This window comes from Filicampus tigris, chromosome 21 (assembly GCF_054856515.1).
Source record: "Filicampus tigris isolate MCC_2025a chromosome 21, RoL_Ftig_1.0, whole genome shotgun sequence".
NCBI classification, from domain to species: domain Eukaryota; kingdom Metazoa; phylum Chordata; class Actinopteri; order Syngnathiformes; family Syngnathidae; genus Filicampus; species Filicampus tigris.
Window position 1 is genome coordinate 11,156,511 of NC_141237.1, and position 23,490 is coordinate 11,180,000.

The 23,490-nt window shown below is 38.3% G+C and overlaps 1 protein-coding gene across 3 annotated transcripts in view; it reads right to left on the minus strand.

Moving 5' to 3' along the window:
* The window catches only part of cntnap2a (contactin associated protein 2a), a 248,014-nt gene that overhangs the window by 130,334 nt on the left and 94,190 nt on the right, over positions 1-23,490 (minus strand). For all 3 annotated transcript variants that reach the window (XM_086021181.1, XM_086021180.1, XM_086021182.1), the window contains 2 exons: positions 21,643-21,753; positions 8,998-9,191 (listed from right to left, as the gene is read on the minus strand). In XM_086021181.1, the coding sequence (XP_085877307.1) occupies positions 8,998-9,191; positions 21,643-21,753 (305 nt within the window). The remainder of the gene's footprint in view (positions 1-8,997; positions 9,192-21,642; positions 21,754-23,490) is intronic.

The window sequence follows — 23,490 nt, forward strand, 5'->3', positions numbered from 1 at the left end:
ACTCATACATTATCAAGATGGTGATAAAAGGGACCTGCCATGAGCTCTGTTTTTGTTCAGTATTTTAGGTTTGACATAAACATATGTTTTTGTCATTGGGTTTATTTTGCCCCCAACACACTTATCCACTCACAAATTAGTCACCATCACAGCCTCATAGATAATCAAAAAACTACAGAATTATTCTAGCTAACAATCCATACAGCAACTGCAGGGTCACTACAATATATTACACCAATATTTCTTCATTTTTATTTTACAATATTAGATCAACAAAAGAGGACTACATTCAGGATACAGTAAATTCTATTTACCTTTTGTTCAATGTTTTTATGCCCAGTCACTGATCAGTTTCCTATGTTGCATTATGGTGCTTAATGTCTGCAGTAAGGATTCGCCAGTGTTTTTTTTTCCTATTTATTTTCTCAATTTTTAAACTTTGTCACCATACTGGTCGTTCAATAAAACGGGAATAGACTTTCACATACTGATAAGATGAAAATATGACCTAGACTAAATAGCTTTTTTGTTCAAAATATTAAAACTAAAATAAATGCCAAAATCACACTGTAACAGAAGGTACCAAAAATTTGCCTCTGTGTGTAAATGCATCCTATGTTCACACACAAGAAGATAGTGTTACTACACTTTGCTGTCCACTCATCTTAAAGCCCTTTTCTAGTTTGAAAAACATTGTCAAAAGTCTGAACTCTGTATATTTATTCACAATCCGGCTGACTAAGTGCATAAGACCACTTTTGTAGAGGCCATTTATTCAATGTATACCAAATAAGAGAGGAAAAAAAACATTTTTCACCTCAACTCAAAAGCTACATCCCCAGTCTCTCCATTCCTGTGATTCCTTCCTTTATTTGTCTATTGTGTCAATCCCACAATTCAGCACTTATCTTGGCTTGGCTGAATGAGCAATTCAATTCAGAGGCATTCCAATGCAGAGCAGGGGGGTAGGAGCAAAGAAAAAGCACAGAGGAGTGGGATGATGAAGATGACAGAGGGAAAAGAAGTCATACTTTGGAAAAGTCTGCTAAGTGAACCATTTAATTCCCTCTGCTCCAAACTCAAATAATTTACCAGCACCGCAAAGGAAAAAGGAATTGTTGTGTATGCGAGAGCGTCAACCGAAAGAGCCTGTTTAGACCAAAGTACTAAGATGTAAGAAAACATAATAAAGGCCTTGTAGCACACCAAAAGAGGCTTATCCATGCAGAAGCAGAATTTTAAGGGCTTGTGAACCCCTGAGACTAGAACATGTGCAACATGCTATATAATAAGTCAAACTAGTGACTTTGGTATGTTCTTTTTGGGAATCCTTAGTTTTGTCCATTTTATTGATGAACTATTTTCCACAGGCATTGTGCAAGATCTTAAAATCTACAGATGTCAAAAACAGAACATGGTGAGTTTTAACATACAACTAAAATATTGCATTCATAGCAGTTAAACCTTAGATACATAAGTGGGGTCAAAAATTACCCTAGGGCTCTATTTTTTTTTTGCAATAAATTTGTAATTTACATTTTTTTTAATCATCTAACCGTCCATGTATTCCTCAAATAGGTTGACTTTGATATGAGACAATTTGTCTGTCCTCATGTGTCCCTCGAGCACATGTGTACATGTATGTTTGAGCATGTACTTGTGCAGGTTGTGGTACATAGAAAAGGTTTTGTCTAGCCATCACAAAATCTTATATGTTCTCATCTAAAGCACAATGACTGCTCGGATTCCTTGAGAACTTGCTGTACAAATGATGACTGGGGTAAAGCCTATTATGGGGTTTGACTCTGGAATCGACATCTCAGATAAAGTGGAACCAGACTATTGTCCACCTGGAGTTATCAGACTGTTTAGAAATGCAGGGTCACTTAGAAATCTAGCCCCTCCCCTTGATAAACATTAGTAGCTAGACATTGATATATCTTCTGGACAGAGCAGAACACCAAGCCAATGTTGTTTTGGGATAAAATGTTAATTTAAAAGTAATCAACTACCATGCCAAATATGAAATAATTATTTTGTTGACCAAAATAAAATAAAAACCCTCCTGTTTAACCAAATGAGAAACATGTCTTCAAGTTTCCAGCATAAAAAAACCTTCATTCTAATTGGGGTCATTTTTGACTCCACTCATGGAAAAGTGTGGGTATGGTAGGTTTAAGGCAGGGGTGTCCAAACTCGGTCCTCAAGGTCCAGTGTCCTGCCTGTTTTCCATCGATTGCTGCTGCACTCCATCTATCAGAGCTTTCTGGTGAGCTGATCATTGGAATCAGGTGTGTTGCAGCAGGGACCGATCGGAAACTGGCAGGTTAGCGGCCCTTGACGACTGGAGCTGGACACGTCTGTCTGGTCTAAGGGTTAAGTAAAAGCAAACAAAAGGGAAAGTTTGTTTCGAAACTGGTGTCGGGTGAAATGGTAATAAAAAAAAACTGATGGCCAACAAATAAGAAGAAAAGTATTTCAACTTGCCAATGTTGACATTGCGGCCACATTTGAATGTCAGTTTTTACTTATTGTCCAGCAATAGCTCAGTGCCCATTTTTTTCAGTTTTTGTTTAGAGAGATTCTCCAGGCGGAGAAATGAAGACTGAAAGCCCTTTCCTGGCATTTGTTTGTTGTTGCTGGAACATTCAACCGCACTAGACCGCACCGGACATGCGCCCATTGTGTGCAACCTTCCCTAATAGTGCCAGGGGAAATCAGCGCGGCCTGGTCTGCTCTTTTGTTTTTATCGACAAGTGTGTGCGACAAAGCTGGGCCATAGAAGAAATGGCACTTTCTGTCAAGCTCTAAGGATGGTTTTGTATGCTAAGTTGTGCCAAGAAAACTGGACAAACTGTGGTAATGCCATCTTTAATGGAGCGCCACCATTCAGTGTCAGAGCTGCATTACATTCTATGTACTGCTTCAACTTTTATGAGTCACTTAATCCAGCTTTTATTGGACCCCTTCTGTTGAACCAACCAAGTGAGCATCTGTTCCTGTATAGGGAAATTGTGATGACTTGCTGTCACGTAAGATTAGAAACCAAGAGATATGATTAGTACCTGTTACAATGTAAACACACCTCAAAATTGTGTAAGATTATTTTTTCAACAAGGTGATGGATCTTAAATTTGACATTTTTTGTGTCTGTACTTTCATTAGGTTCACCTTGTTCAGGGTCTGATCCAATGAGGTCAGAAAAACAGTCAGTATCTGGTGTGCCCACCATTTGCCTTCAACCGCAACGCATTTAAGATGGGGTGGGTGTGATGTGACCATATGCAAATGATCAACACGGTACATTTAAACAGATTAGAAAAAAATATTACGTTTGTCATGAAAATGCTACACTGCAAGGGCAAGGGGCAGGGGGTTGCACAGTAATTCATTTAGGGGGGTGTCTTGCCCCAAATTCCCCCCATCATGTTGGCACTAATCATAATCATAGACCGTGTGACATCGCTCTCTTCTCTTTTTTGGTCTGCAACAGGTGCAAAATTGTAAACAGGATGAAGGATTACTGTATGTGAATTAAGTATGGAACCTGCTTTTCCGCATTGTAAAATGTTTGAAGATCATTCGTGGGACCCAAATGTAGTGATGGATTGGATTGTGTTTGACTTTAGAAGACCCGTTGTAGCACATTTTGGGTCCCGACCAAAAGCTGTAACAGAATAACAACTAATTTAGTATAGTTCAACCCTCCAAAACTTTAAATGGTGTGCACATGGTGTTGCAAGAGGAAATTCACACATGTATTTGTAATGGTGCATAGAAAGCAGTGCAAATTATCTACTCTATGTGACTACATATGCTCGCTCCTTTGCTTTCTAAAAATCAAAAGTGAACTCATTATGATTAGGTAGCCGTATCTACCTAAGGGATCACACAATAGAAAAGTTAAATAAAGATCATAATGGTATGCTTAATGAAAAGATAGGCAGAGAAAAAAAGCAATAGAATCCAGGTTTGTGATTTATCAGAAAATACTCTGCAGCTCTTCTAAATTAATTAGGCACCCGCCACTGAGACAGGCACTATTCAAGATTTCACTATTCATTTATCTGACAAAGGACAGTCAAGCACGGTGTCCTTGTGAGAACAAACATGACTTCAGGTTTATACACAAACAACCCTGAGGAGAGCTACATATCAACACTTGGGCATTCAAACCAAGGTTAATAAAGTTAACGAAATCTAACAAAGAAACTAAAAGTAAAATTGAAAATACATTTTCGTTTCTGAAGTAAAATGAAAATGATTTTAAAAAAAATTTAAAAAGTCACTGAAACTATGTCTTACATTTATAAAACTAACTATAGCTATAATTCTAACAAAAAAATGACCTTTGTTTTCACTTTTTATGGTCAATTAATATACATGAGCTTTCTATAGCTACATAAGAACTAAAGTCATTTGTTTGAGAATTGTAGAAATGAAGAGCTCAGTAATGTTGTCGGAATTATTACAATCAAAATGTGTCCTAGACCCAATAACCTGCACAGCCACAAAACTCCTGAATATGTTTCTACAGTAACAAAAGCGCTCAAAGGCCTTTTTTTTCCTTTTACACAAACTACAAAGACACAACTTTTACCAAAACCATCCATTTCATTTCTTACATGGAATAATTGAAGACAACTGCACAGACAGGTAAGCTCAATTCCATTTTTCTCTCCCATGAGAAAAGACTTGAAGCAGCAATTTGAAGAATATGAAACTGCAACCAAAGTTAAGGTAGGATGTGTGATTAGTGTCAATTAGCATGGGAAAATGAGCCTCACTTTTTTTTTTTTTTTAAATTGGGTTAACTAGCTCCAGACAAGGTCAATCAACATTATAGACTGCTGGTTTGAAGTCAAACAATGCATTTTCTTCTCCACATACTAAAGGCTAAAAGAAAAAAAAAAAAGAAAATAGAAAAAGCTTATATAGACTGCATAGGTAGGCCATGATACTTTTATATACTCAGCCTTCACCTAATTTAAATCGATTTACAACAAAGACAGTGACCGATAAATTCAACAAAGCAAAAGGCAATTCCTGTGAAAACCAAAGCATAAATAAAAGAGGAATGAGGAATGCCATGAGAACAGAAAAAGACAGTGAGTGTAGCATAAATGTGTTTTGAAAAGGAGGGCAGTGTAACGCAAAGTAGGCACTCACAAAAGCAAAAAAAAATAACACTTGCATGTAATAAAGCATCTAAATGTTCAGACAAGACAAAGAAGAATTGCTCGTTTGCGGCACTGCTGAAGTTGTTATATAAACGCAAACACTTATAGATTCAGGGAGGAACTTTATAGACCACCTGTGGAAATGTGGAAATTAAAGTGTGCATCTAGCAATGACACACACATTAGTTGCACTGAGGGTTGTTTGGAGGATGCTGAGAGCTTTCATGGTAACTATTATTCACTTGCTTTCTGCCCTGTTTTCTTTGAGCGTGGGCCAAATGGATCAGAGGCCAGCTGACAAGATAACAAGGACACTAATGTGTTTCCTCGAGCAGATGCTTGAAACATTATTTGGGCCCGGCTTCTCTGCTCATCTCAAAATATCTTCCCTCCACCCTTCCCTGACTGGTAACAAAGAAAAAAAAACACATTCCCATTGGATTATTTCAATTTGAGGGAAATGCATTTACAGTAAGTGCTACCTTGACTTGTCCTTGTTGTGGTTAAAAGCAAATAGCATTAATGTGGGCGAATTTTAATTCACTTTTAAATAATAATAAAAAAATATATATATAGTCTGGCATGTTGAAGGAATTAGCCACATTTTATGAAAAATGAATCATGTATATGCAAATTTGTAGCAACAGGAAGGAAAAAAAACCCCACCAGACAATCATTTTGTGTTAAACTAAGCGGCAAAATGCACGAAGGACTATTTTTCATTGGCATGCTGACGAAGCATTATTAATGTGTCCCTGTTTGATGCACGATCGGCTTAAGAGTTGTGGCTGTGGCTGTGGCTGTGCTGGTTTATTAGATACATATATTACTGTCAGGTGGTCTGGTTGAATTACAGCTTCAAGCTTCTCATCCATACGAAACAACAGTGGAAAGCCCCAAATTATTCCTCATGAGCAGTTTTGATGTTAAAGTGTAGTTGCATTTTTTGAATATTTTTCGGTACAATACAGAGGAGTGCTAAGTTCCCACATATTAACATAATAAGTAAACGACAGGAAATATTACTCACTTGTTTACTTTGTAAACAAACAGTCCAGCTGAGTCTCTGGCTAGCGGGCGTCATAGCTTGCAATATGCTTTTGGAGGTAGAGTCAAATTCATTTGAAACAACATTTAAAAACATAATATGCTTTGCATGTATTTTCAAAGGCTATTTTTAAACAAAACAGTCTTTATTGTTATTAACTTCTATACAAGTGGGTCACAACTTTGCATCAACAGGAAGCTGCGGGTCCCAGGGTTCCAACTTATTAGTGTTTACTGTTGATTGTATTAATGTAAACATCATGTATTGCATCAATGAGAAAATGTATCACACATTCACAGCTTCATCACTGCCGGGAATATAAAAAAAAAAATAACAAAAAGAGTATGCATAGTGTCATTGTTGCATAACATACATGATGCCTATAAAGCCCCGACAACCTACTCAATGTTGCAAATGGTGTTTAAATTACCACGCTCATTCATCAATGTCATTATGACTCCGCAGTTTCACAAAACCAATTATGAACTGTTTATCAGTGATCTTCCTCGGGGAATCGCTAAGCCAATACAATGACATTGTCTGTTGTAGCAAAGGACATTCATTCCTTGGGAGTCATGCTCACTTTATCAGGCCAACTTCTGATTGGCAGTGATGGAGACACAGGACCTGGGTAAGTATGCTAATTATCCCCCCTCCATTTTAATGCCAACACTGTATGATAAGTTAAGTGGGTGACCCATTTATAGCCTGAATAAATAGTGGTGAGCGGTACGATTCTCAAGTGGGATAGCACACACGCACACACACAAACACATACATATATATATATATATACATATATATATATATATATACATATATATATACATATATATATATACATATATACATATATACATATATATATATACATATATACATATATACATATATATATATATATATATATATATACATATATATATATATATATATATATATACATATACATACATATACATATATACATATACATACATATACATACATATATATACACATATACATACATATACATACATATACATACATATACATACATATACATACATGCATATACATACATATACATACATATATATACATATACATACATATATATACATATATATATACATACATATATATACATATACATACATATATATATATATATATATATATACATACATATATATATACATATATATATATATACATATATATATACATATATATATATACATATATATATACATATATATATATATACATATATATATACATATATATATATATACATATATATATACATATATATATATATACATATATATATATATATATATATACATATATATATACATATATATATACATATATATATATACATATATATATACATACACATATATATATATATATATATATATATATATATATATATATATATATAAACACACACACACACACACACACACACACAATGAATGAGATACATACATTATGTGTTGTGTCATACATAAAAAGCAAGCAGTAGTTTCCCCAAACAACAGGGAGATTAATGTGTTTTGGAGCACTTGCAGAATGCACAGAGGCAATGAATCAAGGTTAATAGCAAAACGCAAACACATTGAAATATATAATCATGGCTAATAGTTATGATGCAGAACACATAAACAACATCTTAATTTACTTTTAGCCATAAAAGTCGACATTTTCCATCCTGAATAGACCTGAAGGGCCAAAAGCTGAGCTTAGTATCAACATAAAAAAACAACAAAACAAACACTGCTGATATTTCTCTACCCAACTAAACATAATTATTGTCCTTGCATACTCATAAAAAGAGGACAAATGTTCACAGCCAAGCCATTGTTTTGTAATCTGTCCATGTTTCTGCAATTTTAGAGAGTGTTTACCTTTCTTAAATGCACACTGTATTCTCATGTGACTTGATGTTGCTTTATCTGATCTGCATTTGTATATCTTGTTGTTCCCTGAGACGTAAGCATGAAAACAATGTCCTTTATAGTGTTGTGTCCTTAGCAATAATAACCTAACATACATTACATTGAATCAGGGGTCAACTATGACACCATAAATCTCATAGCTGGAGAGTTCTGCTGTGACCTAGCTCAATTAGATGGACTGTTCCTGTCTGGGTTAAACTGACAGCTTTTGATACCTTATTTTTGATTTAGGTGTTTTGTTGTAGACCTATGAAGCCTCGTACGCCCTATGTGGCACTATGTGGTACTTCATGCACTGTAATGGTGAATAGAGTCGGTCAGTGGTCCCCAACCACCTGTTTGCGGCCCGGTACTGGTCCATGGGCCATTAGGTACCGGGCTGGCATTCTCTACTTTGGTTTGCAAATTGAAGAAGTAAACCAAAAGCAATATTAAGAAGTAGTAAAAATGTCCGATTGATGTGAAGATGAAGCTATTTTCACAAGATTCTCACCATCGCTTGTGTGGCGGTATCTTCAAATCGACATGGAGTAAATGAAGCCCTTGTGCAAGATATGTCCTCAAAAACAGGCAACCCAACGATCCTATTGAATCGTTTGAACTAGCACCACCCAAGTGCACATGTGGAAAGCATGAAATGTAAGCGGCATTTGCACAGCCGAAAACAAAAGATATTTGGAATTCAAACCAAGACACGACTGGACCAAAACATCCCCAAAGCTGTAGAAACAGGCAACCTGCAGTCTGCGCCACACACGCTCCCAGTACAAAGACTATTAGATTAGAATGACACAAACATAAACAATGCAGCACTCACCCAAATGTTGCCATCCTGATGATAAGGTTTCCAGTTCCTTCCCGTGTCACTGTAGAGCAGACGGTAGCGCGTTGTCCAATCGGAGCTGCTGTAGCGACCCTGTGTGGCTATGGCACTCAGTTGCTTTCTGGAGCCCAGGTCCACCTGCAGCCACTGGTAGTGATCACTATCGAGTGGAGACCATCCACCAGCGCCTGAAGAGTTCATATTTAAACATAAACTTCATGTTGTAGGTCCCTCTAACATACAGTTGCATGAAGCCCCTTTAATGACCTTGCTATTCCGCATGAAAAATAAAATAGACAAACTCTGTTTTCTTCATTCAATACCATACAAACAATTTCCATGTTTTAGTGAACACAACATGTAAATGTCATAGCGCAGGGTGGAACAAATATGTGAACATTTATATTCAATAACAGGTTGAGCCTTTGTTTGACAGAAATAACCTCAACCAAACATCCTGTGTTAAAGATAAGACCTGAACCATGGGTTGGAGGAATTTTACACCATTCTTCTTGACAAAACTCAAGTCAGGCATCTGAACAGGCCACTGCAGAAGGTGGATTTAGTTCTGTTAAAGGCATTCAGTTGTTGATCTACTTCTGACCTTTGGGTTGTTGTCCTTTTGGATTACCCATCTTCTGCTAAACTTCAACTGGAAAATAGATGGTCTCAAATTAATCTACAAAATGTCTTGATTAACTTGGGAATTAATTTTTCCCTTAGTGCAATACAAACAGGCCCTGAGGGAGAAAAGCAATCACTAAAATGCCGCCTAAACCGTATGTCAGTTGGATGAGGTTTTTAAGGCGGCGTGCACTGCAAATTGTGTGTCTCCTTCCAAAATACCATTTAACTCAGATGTTTTTTTTTCTTTTGTCTATTTTCCCCCCCCCCACAAAAAAACGATCCAGGGAATCTCTTTTTTGCCATGTTAATTTAGGCTGCCGCTGTAAGAGTTGTGATTGGAAGAAGTGTGTCTGATATTCCGGGTACGCACACACAACAGCATTCTATAATTCAACTGTGGCGGAGCAGACGTCAAGTTTTATGTAGGTTTTTTGGGGGGCGTTTGCAGCCAACGGTAATCCTAAAAAAAACAGCACAACTACTGCAATGTTATGCACAGAGTCAAGGACGGTTAGATAGACACAATGGCACAACACAGATCTGCTCATCTAATCCATGCTGAGACGGTTTTCAAAACAAAACATGAAAATAACCAGAGGCAGATTTTCGACTAATATTTTGTGCAGAATTTGAAAAGTTTTAAAAAGGGTCTTTTGTAACTCGAGTTTCAACCGTGTTTGAGAACTCTTTCGTGCCGGGCATGATTTACTTTGGGCAGTGCTTCAGCACTTCCAGTCTTGTCACATGCAGTGAACCCTAGTCTGGCCTTCCTCCTGACTCCAATTAGCTCTTGAAGACGTCATTGGCATAGGAATCAACATACTTTTTCCACCCTGCCTTGTAAATGTTTACTCAGTTTGTCTCATAAAAACATGACAACATTGTTTATGTGGTATTATTTCAAGCAGACTGTTTGTCTATTATTGAGTTAGATGAAAATCAGGTCACATTTTATGAAAGGGGGGGAAGACTGGACTTCCCTTCTTAAACTGCTGACCCTGTGACCCAAACGCAAATAAGCGGAATAGGATGATAGTATAGATGATTGATGGATAAGAATAGATATTTGGCATGACTGCAGGTATGAATAAAAACAACAACCCCCCCAGCTCCTTTCCTCTGTAAAGTGGCAATTTGAAAGGCAGATCAGCTCATGTCCAAGCTCCAAGACAAGCAGAAAAGCAGCATGAAATTGCCCATAATACCGTTTTACATTGAGTGTGTGCAGTTACAAGGTTATACTGTATGTCGTCGTTTTATTAGTGGCCAGAGTCCAGCAGAGAGTTGCTCAACCAAGACGAACACCAGCAAAGCTCGGGTAAAGTCATGTTTTATTTAGTCCTTTACATGCAGAGCCTTCTGGCTACATTTGAATGTGATGAGTGGCAAGGTCTCTTCTTCAGTGTTATCTAATTATGCAAAGGTGAGGCCCATACATCTTGGTGAAGAGCATTAGTATGGAAGGCATTTCGGGATGGATTCCTTTCTGATATTAGTATTCAGGCCACAGTGACGTTTGAAAAATTCTGCCACTGTCAGCCACATACACACAATAGTTTTATCATGTACTGTGTGACCGTACGGCCATATTATTAAGTCCATTCATTATAAAATAGAGCACATCTAAATACAACAAACCTCTCAGGAGTACCAGTTATGTACTTGTCGCCATTTATTTTTCGTTTTTATGTGAGTATCCATAACAGATAATGCATTTTTGCCGAGTACGGGCAAGAAATGAGTACAGCTTGTAGTTATACGTACTCGTGCTGAAGGAAAATTCTCGTTGGATAACTATGTATTCACTTTTTTATAGTCTGTGATTGGCCAGTCACACACAGTGACCACCCCTCCCTCGACAGACTTGCTCCAGCAAGAGCATCTGTCCCTCACTATTCACACACAGACAGTGACTGATGATCTCTCTGTGATTGCTTGGCTTGACTCCAGCTCACATTGCTTGAATCAGTTCTCAGTTTTCCTCAGCTCGCCTTTATTTCCATTTGGATAATATTTAAATGTTGGTAAACTTGTTTCGTAACATACAGCGTGCAATTGGCAAGACGGTTGAAAACGGCTCGTGCCGCATTGGTCACCAGCTCCACTCTGGATTTTTGGGTTTTCCTCAGCTCGCCTCTATTTCAGTTTGGATCTAAAGTTACTTGGTAAACTTGTTTCCTAACATACACGGTGCATCTGATAAAACAGCGCTGTAAATGGCATTTGTGTCAGTCACTGTCAGCAGAGGTGTCAAATCCAGGTGCAAAAACAAACTGCCATAGTTTGGTTTTGGCCACGGTGTGACAGAAAAGAAAAAAAAAAAAGAAAAAAGTAAATTAAAAGAAGTTGTTCAGTAAATAGTTGCTTTACGATTGTGATGAAAAACACTGAAACTCAATTCTGAGACTGTTATGTAAATATTCAATCATACAGTTAAGAATATTCATGGTCTTAAAAAGGTAAAAAAAAATACATATTTTGCTTATGTGATAAAAAACGCAATTGCAATTTTCAGGCTCTTCTATGATTCCTTTTCAAATGAACAATATACCAAATCAATCCATGTCAATTTCACACTTAAAATAACGCATCAATTTAAGCCCCACCCATTTCTGGCCAAAGCACGCCCAAGTTTCCATCAGTCGTCAGTCTGCCAGCAAAACACGGGTCCGTCAGTGACGGATTGCCGCACCTTCCGTTGGTAGCTTGACGGGCTGCCCACCACTGCTAATCATGGAAGTTGGTAGCATGAGATAAAGAGATACTCTAGTGATAAACCTCTCGCCCATATTTAACATATTCTGGAAATAAATATATTGGGGTTGACTTCACCTGACTGACCTTATCACAATGATTCGCAGTAAGGGATGGATTTTATTTAGTAAAGAATCCAAACAGATAAATGATGTGCTCATTTTAAAAACTAACAGTTAAAATGGGTTTTTATAAGTGAGAAAGAGGGAGGCATAGAGAAGACAGGGAATGGTGTCGCTATTAAGCATAGTGAAGGCGACATGAGCGATTATGTCACATGATAAGAGAGTGTGAGCTGGTTTGTGATGTATTCTACCCCTTGACAAAAATCCTATATCTTATCCAATTACACAGCTATTACGCTCCAGCACTGACAGATAAACTGGACCATGCAGTATATCTGTGGAATGCCAATACCTTAAAAACATTGGGAATGAGGAATGGGTGGAGGGTAAGAATATTTGGGTGGGGTTAGCATGGCAGTGAAGGGTAAACAAAGGCGACAGTGAAGTTAGCGGAGTGGACATCAGCCGAGGCGATGTGACGCTTTGAGAAAGATCGCAGGAAGGAGTATTGGAGTGAATGACAAGATGGTGCATAGGTAAGGAGGGAAGGGAGGAGGCTGAAAAGATGGAAGAGTAAGAGAGATGGATGAGGTAAGCCAGGAAAGGGAGGGATGAGAGCAGGTTTTATGGCTTTGGTATAGTGGGCAGGCGAGAGATGAAATAGCAAGCGGATGGGATAGAAGAGGAAAAGAAAAGGGGAGCGTTGTTATGGTAAAATGATGGATGAGGGCAAAAGTGAAGAGAGGTTGCGGGGGGGGGGGCGAAAGGCAAAAATGAAAGAATGGGAAACCTGGGAGAAGGAGAGACAAAATGAGCCCGTTCAAAAGTGGTGAGAGAGGTTACATCAAGTAGAACACAGTTGCTTCAAATCACATGAAACACAAAGCAAAAATTGGAAAAGTTCGAGCTAAAAGTCAGGACAATAGAAGAGAGTAGAAAGTCATAAACCATGACTGCTCACTCTTCAATAAGAGGTGATGATAAATGGAAGACCACTGCAAGAGCTTAATGTCTTTTCATTCAAAGTTGAGCCTCACCTTATTGGAAACTTTCTGGCTCATTCTGAGAGTCTATTAATAAAGTCATGCTACAAGAGTGTAATGGGATATTCTGATGCCCTTTTGTTTGGAATATGAATCTTCTATCAGCGCAAACCTGATACTCCCTGGGAAGATGGCGTTCTAATGATTTCCAGTCATGCTTAATTGAGCAGCTGGCACAGTGCAAGCAGATATTTTGATACGAAGAGGAACAACGTTAGAATCCTTTATATTTATGAACATGCGTGTATAAAATCACCCTAAGGCTGTGCGCAGCAATGTTATCTTAAAAAAATTTAAAAAAAGGACGACAATGTGAATTTGTACTTACATTTACGTGGCAATCTAATTTAAACCAATGTTATTTCTTTGGTTGACTGTTCTATCTCAAAGTGAACATGGAATTTTAAAAAAAGGCATTTTGCACAGTACTGAGATGGTCTATTATATTAGTTGATTATTGGGAATTTGATAAGTTTTCACTCCGGCTATGTTGTGGTGTGCACATACTTGGTACAAAAATACTAGAGCCCAACGGATTAATCAGAATTTCAGAAGATGTTAGCTCTTTTAAAATCTGCAAAAATTGTCTTCTATTTTTTTTTCAGCCATGGAACAACATCCCCTGCGTCCTCCAAACACGTAACAAATGGGTGCCCAAAGGCTGCACTGCTGGGTAATCTGTACAAGCTCATCGCCGAATTTGCCTCAACAAGAGGGAGTGGGAAAGGTCCTGAGATGCTAATGTGTAACTAGCTGCGTTCAGCCTTGTTTGGGGATAAAACTTGTCTAAGGGTGTTTAAGGTAAATAAAAGTTTATAAAATCTATCTTTGTGACCTCTTTCTTTGCCAGTATCGTATGTTGATATCGAGACCCGCAGGTAATAATACGAAGCGGCCGTTATACTGGATGCATAAATCCGTTTTTCGGCCTAAATGGAGCTGTTTTGACTTTTAATGAGGTGCGCGTTGTAGTTCGGAAATGGTAATAATGTTGGGATATTGGAAACATTTCTTCTTTCAACGCCCTTTTTACAGTAACTTCAACAATGCAAGATGAACAAGTTGAGCGGCGATTTACCATTTATCTGCTTCACAATCTTAACAGTCCTCTGAGGGAAGCTGTAACCACAATGCGGCCCAAGACAAAAATGAGTTTGACATCCCAATACTGTACATTATTTCTACATTGGTACCAAAACTACTTTTCGTAAGCTGCTGTTACATTATATTTATTAAGGACAATGGAATGTAAACTATCTAGGAGTTGATCTTAAGGTTGTCGGAATGCACAATAAAATTGGCTCATTCTATGAAGCAGTCACTGCAATGCGGTGATACATTTCCTGTCATTTGCTTCAATGGCGATCTTTTCCATTTGTTACGCACATACAGCATTGTGACACATTGTAGAGCGATTGTCTTGTAAAACATGGATAACCGCAAAGTCATCATAGTGTTATAATGTCGTATCACGCCGTCAGTGTTGTCTCTCCGGATACTCTGTCATTTTCACCTCTAGGGAATGATATTTTTCACCCTGTGTCCATGTGTGCCGTCTTGTCAACATGTGGTGTTACTACAAATGCAAACAACTTGACTATGTACAAGTCTGTTTTGTTTTAATTAGATGGAAATAAAATAGAGGTCACAATTCCAGTGCAAACAGAAGGTCCAGAATCCGGGGCAGGGAGAACAGTGTGCATATTGACAAAGATACTTTTTTCACCAATTGATATGATATGATGTCAATGTTTGGCAGTTATTGCAATGTAGTAGCGACACATGCATAGCCGTTGGGCAGTCGGTGAGCATATATGAGAGAGGTGAGCAGCAACGAGCCTTTTATTTATTAGTGCAATATTTGTACTTTTGTATTTGTACAAATCCTACTATATATGCAATTTTGCTGTAACAAATGATTTTGTCTTTTGGGTTACAAACTCTACATTCTTTTGTACAGTGGTTGGTCAAAAAAATAGCTTGTGCACAGTTTGAAAAGACTTATAAAAGATGAAAAAAAATGAGCAGGAATATGTACTGTAAGTCAACAAATGTGAACGCAAGCACGAGTTTAATATTGATCGTTATGTGTTAGCGGGAGGAAAATTGATGGATGCGTGGGAGTCAGAAAAGGCACACAAAAAAAAACGAAGCACCGCATGAGTGAGATGGGCAAATGCTGTCATGGGTAGGAGAAAGAGAGGTCTGGATAAAGAAGAGCCAAGATGTGCAGTCAAAGGTGAGCGCCATAGGGAGAATGGAGGGAAGTGACAAGAGCTTGACAGACTAAAGGGGCGATGGTGGCGGCTGGCAAAGGGGGCGGGAGGTTGCCGGAGTGAGTCGGAGTGCTTGTGCAGGAAGAGAGAGCGCAGGATGGGAAGGAGCGTCAGGGGACCGCTGTCACCATCCTCTCGCCTGTCACATGCACAGATGTTCAGGGCCGAAAGGAGGAGGATGATGGGGTACCAGAATTATGGAGCAGAGAAGGTCAAAGAAATGAGTTCAGTTGGGTAATATGAAAGAGAGGAACTTAAAGTGAGATCTTAAATGCCAGGAGCATGGAGGAATGGATAGAATAAAAGCTAAATGAAATGCAAACTATCCATCCATCCATTCTATGGGTGGACACGGAAGTGGTTGCCAATGGTGATAGAAGTAATTCAGCCATGCAGACGGGTCATTTATTATGCGTGCCAATGTCATGACGTCATCTTTAGTAGACGTCTCCATAGAATGAGGAAATTGAAAAGCCTCGTCTCATTTCCTCAAAATATTTCTAGCTCCTCCCTCCTCGCTGCTCCCGCGATATGAGATGAGCCCCTACAAACTGGACCATATTTATTTCTGTAAACAGTGTCGCAAACTGTTTGCCTTCGCACGTTCAGTTTTTGATTGTCAACAACTCTCAATGTGAAACAGAGTGCTTCTACATCACTGCAAATTCAATATGATGGTAAAATTCAGAAAATTTCTTGCCTAAAGACTAGGTAAATAATACAGAGGAATATGTTGGCGAATCAAAGTGAACTTGGGAGGGATCATTCCTAAAAGTGACAGCTTCCAAAACTTAAAGTCAATAGAGCGAGGGTATATCACTCGTCATTATGTCTCAAGTCACAGCATTCAAGAAACCCTCGGCTGTGTCATTAGAGCCGACCTCAAGGAAGCCTATGAAAGCTCCCTTTGGTTCCTTTTAACTGGAATCAAACAGTGTTCCACTGCCTCAGCGTGTTTCACCACCGGCTTTTCTTGCCTTTGTTCATCTCTTGTTAGGCTGTCAAGCTGACTCCCTTCTCTGTTGTTTCTTGTGAGAGAGAAATGACCGCCGCTAACCTAAGACAACAAATCACAGACCAGAAAATGCTTCTGGCAGAGAACAATGAGGGAAAAGGGTGTCAATCAAACAGGGCGAGTCTAAGTGTGAACACAGTTTGGGTTCCTACATGTTAGGGGTGCAGTATAATCATTGCACTGTCCCCCACAGAGAGGAAAGAAACACATTGAAAGTCTTCACAGAGCAATTAACTTGGAAGACGGATATGCATCCAGCTGAAAAATGATCTTCGACAGCTGGAAGTCAGCGCAAATGCTACAGAAGTCTGTCAGAGTGAGACATGAAATAACGTGATTATTGTTGTGCCTGGAAACAAGTTCAAAGTGTTGCAATTCCACAGGCTGTCATGACAGAAAGGATGGAGCTCTGCTTTGTTTTTTTTAAATATGAGAAAATATTCCTTCATTCTTGTCCTGTGTTATCCAAATCTATGCCTTCGGTCCTTTGTTTTTGCAAAAGATGTTCTTCTATAATCACTGTGATGGTGAGTTGGGCTTTGCTTCATACAAAAGTATAGGAATAATACAGTCAATTCTAAACATTGCTGAGGTTAAACTTGCTGGTATGAAGAATTTGTATTAATAGAAATCCACATAATGTAATTATAGTGGGAAAATCAAATGTCATTATAAAGCTGGGATTGGCGATTAGCACTGTTTTCTCAGGTTTTACCAGAGGTGGGCATTTTACGAAAATTTCCCGGTCCGTTTATCGCCATCTGTCTGCAGCCTGGGTACTTGGGCTGTGCAATTAATCGAAATTCAATTACAGTTACGATTATTACACTCCACGATTACAAAATTGGTATAATCGTTAAAAAAAAAGAGCATTAGTATGTATTTATTCCCAATGCACTATGTTTGCTTACACAAGGAAAGCATACTTGAATTAATACATTTGCACATTTTCTATTTTAAAATGACTAATTTTATACATTTAGTTTGGTCCAAAAGGAACTTACATAATTACAGTGTTTCAAAGACATTTATTTACGTTTCAACATTTTCTTGTATTATACCAACAAATAAATGATCGTTTGAATAATCGTGATTTCAATTTGTTTGCATTTCACCAACCAACTTCGGCCTCCAACACTTCAGTATTAATGGGCTTCTCCAAATTCATTATTGAACAAGTCTTATAGATTTGCTGTTTGTGGGATGAGTTTTGAAGTAATTTAAATTTTCCGTCATGCCACCGGGTAGACACCTTCACTGTCCGTGCAAAAAAGTGAGTGGGTGAGCATGTAAACTGTGTGTTTTTGTGCAAGCAGGTCTCATCTATTTTGCGTGTGAGGGAAAAAAAAAGTGTGTTTTCCAAAGTTCTTCACATAGCAACATTAACACAGAGTCATCATGGAAATTAATTGCGTTGCGAGGCTTCTGAGAAATGCAGCAGAGAGTCAACAGCTGGTTTGCCCTCTGCCAGTGCTTCATCTTTCTGTCATGGAGCACATGGAGTCGCAGTAATTTAATTAGAAGCGGCCCGCCATTATCGACGGATGAGTGCAATGGCTCAGGACATCAAACAACCTTACAAGATGACACGCAAGACAAAAAAAAAAGGCTTAACACAAGATGGATGAAGATAATTGCCGAGGAGTGACAGCACAGTTGGACTGCAGTGATGTCACTCATTTCAATAAATTAACGTTTTGGGGGTGGGGGCTGAAGAAGGAAAAAGTATATTTTGACTTTCAGGGAGAAAACAGCGAGTGGGATTGAGAATGTAACTTTAGAAAATGGAAAGTGGGTGGAGGAAGATGAGATGGAGAACAGAAAAGAAATGTGATTTGATTTGTGACGGAAAGAGGGGGGCAGAGTCAAGGAAAGAGACAGTTGAATGAGTAAAGTAAGAAGAACGGAAATAAAGGAAATGGAATATAAAGAATTAGACACGACAATGTCATGCTCGGTTCTTTGTTCAATCCAAAATCTATAAGATATAGGGATAAACTTGAATGAAGTTGTTTGTAATTAGTTACCACTAAAACATGCAGGGAAGTGGGACCCGAGGACCAGAGTTTGAGACCCGGGCATTAAGTGGAAAAAATATAAGTGCCGGTACTCCCCGCGGTGGTTAACAGCAGATTATTAAGTTAACTAATTAATATATAAATATATAATAGAAAATCAATAAATAATGGCGGGGACTTGAAGCCATATCGTACAACGACGACATAATTAACTAATGAACTAAATTGGCATTTGGATATGATTTCTGGAGGGTGTTCTGTTGATGTTGGTAGCAACTTTTTAATGGCAATAAAAACTGCAAGCCGAAAGATCAAAAAGACAAGTCAAGTTAGTGCGACACCACGTGGGCCAACTTCAAAATAAAAGACTACTAAGGGTGTTGCATTGGCGTCGATGTATTATGTTGTAAGCTTTTTATTTTGAGGTTAGCCTTTGCGTTGGCATTATGAGAATGTTTGCAGCTTCCCGAACATGTCTAAATGACAGCGCACATACCAAATAAGCTGTTACCCGAGGCAGAAAAAAAACTCTTTTTTTTCCCTGTAATTTGAAGGAGCCAAATTATTGAAGAAGTTGTTTGAGTATCATAAAGCGCAAGAGAGAAATAGAACAAGAGAGGGTATTGGTGGGCTCATGTGAAGACCTGGTACGCCGTAAAAAGTCTTGGTACCCTAGAGGCTAAATTTAAGAAGTGCTGGTACTCCGTACCGCTGAGTACCAGCCCTTTGAAAGCACTGCCTTCAATAATATTCCCCTCACATTACTTTTATTGTTGTGATCATCACCATAAATTTCTACAACAATCTAGCCATCAATCTTGTCCTATTTTAGTCATCGGCCCTAGGAAAGCACCTGTCCCTCGCATCCCTCCTGATCTTCATTTCCTCTGTGTCCTCTCTCCAATTTTACACACCCCCTCATTCCCTCACCTCTCATTTACTTCCCTCCTCTCCATCCCTCTTCTATTTTAACCTGTAGCTGTCTTCGATTGGCAGCACACTCGCGCAGAGAGGGGCAGATCATGTGACTCCCAATGTGAAGCTCATCGATCTGTTTCTGAAAACGTTTCTGGCATGTGATGGGTAACTCTGTCAGGCAGAGTCTAGCGCAAGGTAGGATTAAGAAGCAAATGTGCCCTTTTGTAAATTAACTCAGTTCAGTATTATTGTTTTGTGGCCATTTTTGATTGTTGTCCCGCTGACAAGCAGGGTGCAGTCAGTTGAAGTGGGTCGTCAGAGTGCTGATTTCATCCCATAGCCTCTGGGACACTTGAAATCTGAAGATGTTTCCACATTGTTTCAAATCATTGGAAGAGGCCAAAGCTATTGGTTTAATTCAATTATATTCATACAAATCAATAATCTATTCCTGCTGATGTTTCCACTTTTACACATCCTCTTTTACATATCCTAAAAAAAAAAAAAAAAAAAAAAAAAAAGTCTTATCTCACTCTCACAACCTCCCACTTCCACCGAGGTTTGTGACTGGAGAAAATGGATAAACACCGATGTACACATCCACTCTAACACGTAAACGTATGGTACGACTTAATAGCTGCCAGACTCCTCAAGCCCAGCCTAATAAGACCAGCGGGTTCCATTGATTTTGTGACTCCCTTGGCAAGTTGGCAGTAGCTGCTTGCTAGGACCCGCTATTCCTCACAGTATGTTTGTAGGAGCATGTTTGTAATCTTTGAGATATTTTGGGGAGTATTTTGTAGTCCCGAATGCCTTGCTAGATCTATTTATGTTTGAGTAAATGGGTAAAGTTGAAGATAAAAAAAAAAAGTCTTGCAGAAATGAGAGGAAACAATGGCATGGCCTGGAAATTGAAAAGCGTGGTCATATAAAGACATGATCAAAACTGTTGTGCCTTAGATTAATCCCATTTTTAATCTCCATATTACAGATTCAAGCAGACGTGCAAGAGCGCATACCTGTGAGAGTTCACATTTTGGGCTCAGTTTTTTTTTGTATATTTTGATTGATTCGTTTATAACAGACAATAGCGATTTTTGGTCGACATGTTTCGGCATGTTACTTCCGCCTTCATCAGAGTGTCACTGCTGTAGTTGTGACGCGTCTTTATCCGATGATGTTCCATGAGGGCGTGACCTGCCTGTCAATTTTGCTCTGGTTCTTATGCTCAACCACACCTGCGCTGTCTACGAATCCAGAGCCCTTTGTGTTAAAAGATCTTTTAGATGGTGATCCAAATGTGCGGTGGTGTCTTCACTGGAAATTCAATGATAAATTCCCGACTAGTTTTTGGTTGTTATTCTATTTCCTGCATGCAGTTATTTCTCTAACGTCAAATATAACAGCTACTGAAGGAGTCATATGTAAATTACAGTTACTCCACACATTAACACTTTAAACCTATGGAAGGGTGGGCAATGCTTTAGCAGATATATTAATTATATCATTTTAACGTATTTTTGTGCGATAGTCTCCATGTGACCAGACACACTGAACAGACTTGCACAGGCTCTATAAACACTTCAAACCCTCAGGAGTTTGGATCAAACAAAAAGAAGAGAAACCCCAAATGCGCTTTCTGTTAACCAATGCACTCAGTCAATAGTTTATTTTGTTTTCATTTAAATGCCAAATGTAATGAAAAAAATATTCATTAAATCATCATTGGGGAGGGCGGTTTCAGGTCTTTTTCTTTTTCTGTGAATTGAGCTTCAGTCTTGGGTGACGAGATAACGTCACAATCTCCCCGAGAATTGCATTTGACAAAGACAAGACAATGTGTACTTTCATGCCCTTCCACATGAACATGAGTGTACTGCAAGATTCAGTGAGAGTGCGTGTGCACGTGTGTGTCAGCCTTACCTCCTCGCCTGTTGAGCTTGGCATATCCAGGTGCATATCCATTTGAGAAGACAGATGAGCTGGAGAAGGCTGTGTGCGGCAAAGGGGAGGCCAGAGCCTCATCACATTTTTCTGTCAAGAGAGAAAATCACATGATGACCCAGGGAAGCAACGATGGGGAAAAAGTTGGACATGAGGATGATAGGTGCCGGAGGAATTAGGAAAAAAGACGTTGACCAGAAAAAAATAGAGGGTATTTGCAAGTGTTTTTGTTCCAGACACACTATTAAAAACGTTCACTCTTTGCATGGTAATGCAGTCCAAACCAGAAGAAACGTCAGCACGGCAGAAGGTTGAAAACGAGCTACATGTAAGACACTTGACAGGTCATGTGGATTTGCATGCAAAATATTGACAGATCCTTTTCACTGTCCAACAGTAAACTGAAAAACACGGTCTTGATAACTACAACTTTACTTTTTAGCACTCCGAGTTCTCATTAGATTCTGCAAGTGTGGATAATGTTGTGGTCAGTGTAGTATTTCCTTCTAGCATCTCCTGAATTTGTTTCTTTTTTCCAGAATTGGAAAACTGCCTTGACATAATGAGTGTCATTATAATTGGAAAATGTGTTGCAAGCTCTGAAAGGGGGGAAAAAAAAAGTCTTGCCACAACATAGTGGACAGGTTGCAATAAAATGCTGACTTTTATTTATTTATAGAATTTATTTTCAAACCATGGCATTTTGGTTCGTATTCTTAACCACAAATGCCCGATTATTTACACATATACAGTACTAACCAGGATATGTTTCAAAAAAGGCTTTGAAATAACTCTATAATGGTCACCTTTCTACGAGTTAAGATGCATACATTTTATACAGAATTGCTCAGAATTTTAACAAGAACAGACTGCAAATTAAAAGTCAAGAGTCTACTGTGTTTGAGTCTCTTTAATAACGCAGTAATTTACAAAGCCTTCAAAATTCAGTCAAGTATCTGTCCCAGTGTGCATTATGTCAGATGAACAAGCTTTCAAGAAGTAAGTATGATAATGTGGAACAAATTGCCTTTTAAAAGCAGTTACAAACCCTCCAAAGTACTTTGTGTTTTATGACTAGTGAAGTGCATAATTTAGAAAAAAAAAAAAAAAACATTCTATTCAAATGCACTTTATAAACGTTTTTAATGTTTGTTAACACCTCAATATATCAGCTTCATAGGAGAGGGAGGAGTCTATTAGAAGGAAGTGCTCATTGTTTGTAAATAGAGGGATGGCCACTTTTTGAGGAAAATGACCAAAAAAAACCCCAATCTCTTCATTGTGTCCAGATAAGTTTTATTATATTGCTCTCTTCTGAATGATTTTTTTTTGAAGAAGAAGAATAATCTATCCAAGTGAAAACACCAACATCATATTTTAAAAGGAAACATATTTTAATGTTATTTCCTGACGCACATAACCTTCCAGCCATTCCGACATAACCTTCAATGAACATTCCATCTGCTTTGTATTTGCAGCATTATTTCCATACCTTTATTGAGCCAAGGACATATTTTACATAAAACCAATCTCATGACGCCCAGCCAAAAAGAAATGTCACAACATTTTTGAATACCGAAATAATGATTCACAAATGTGGGTACACAGTGTGAAAGTTGAGCCTGGTTTGTCTTACACAGGTTTATTGTAGCTTTGGCCATCTAATGGAGGAACTTTTATTGTTCACTATACTAGCATAGATAGATGAACAAAAATGTATTTGTAACACAGTGGTTTTCTGACAAATTACGTGTGATTGGTTAATTTCCACTGCACTCTGACGGAGCTCAAGGCACACTGTAAGATCTGGACTGGCAATAAGTCAGA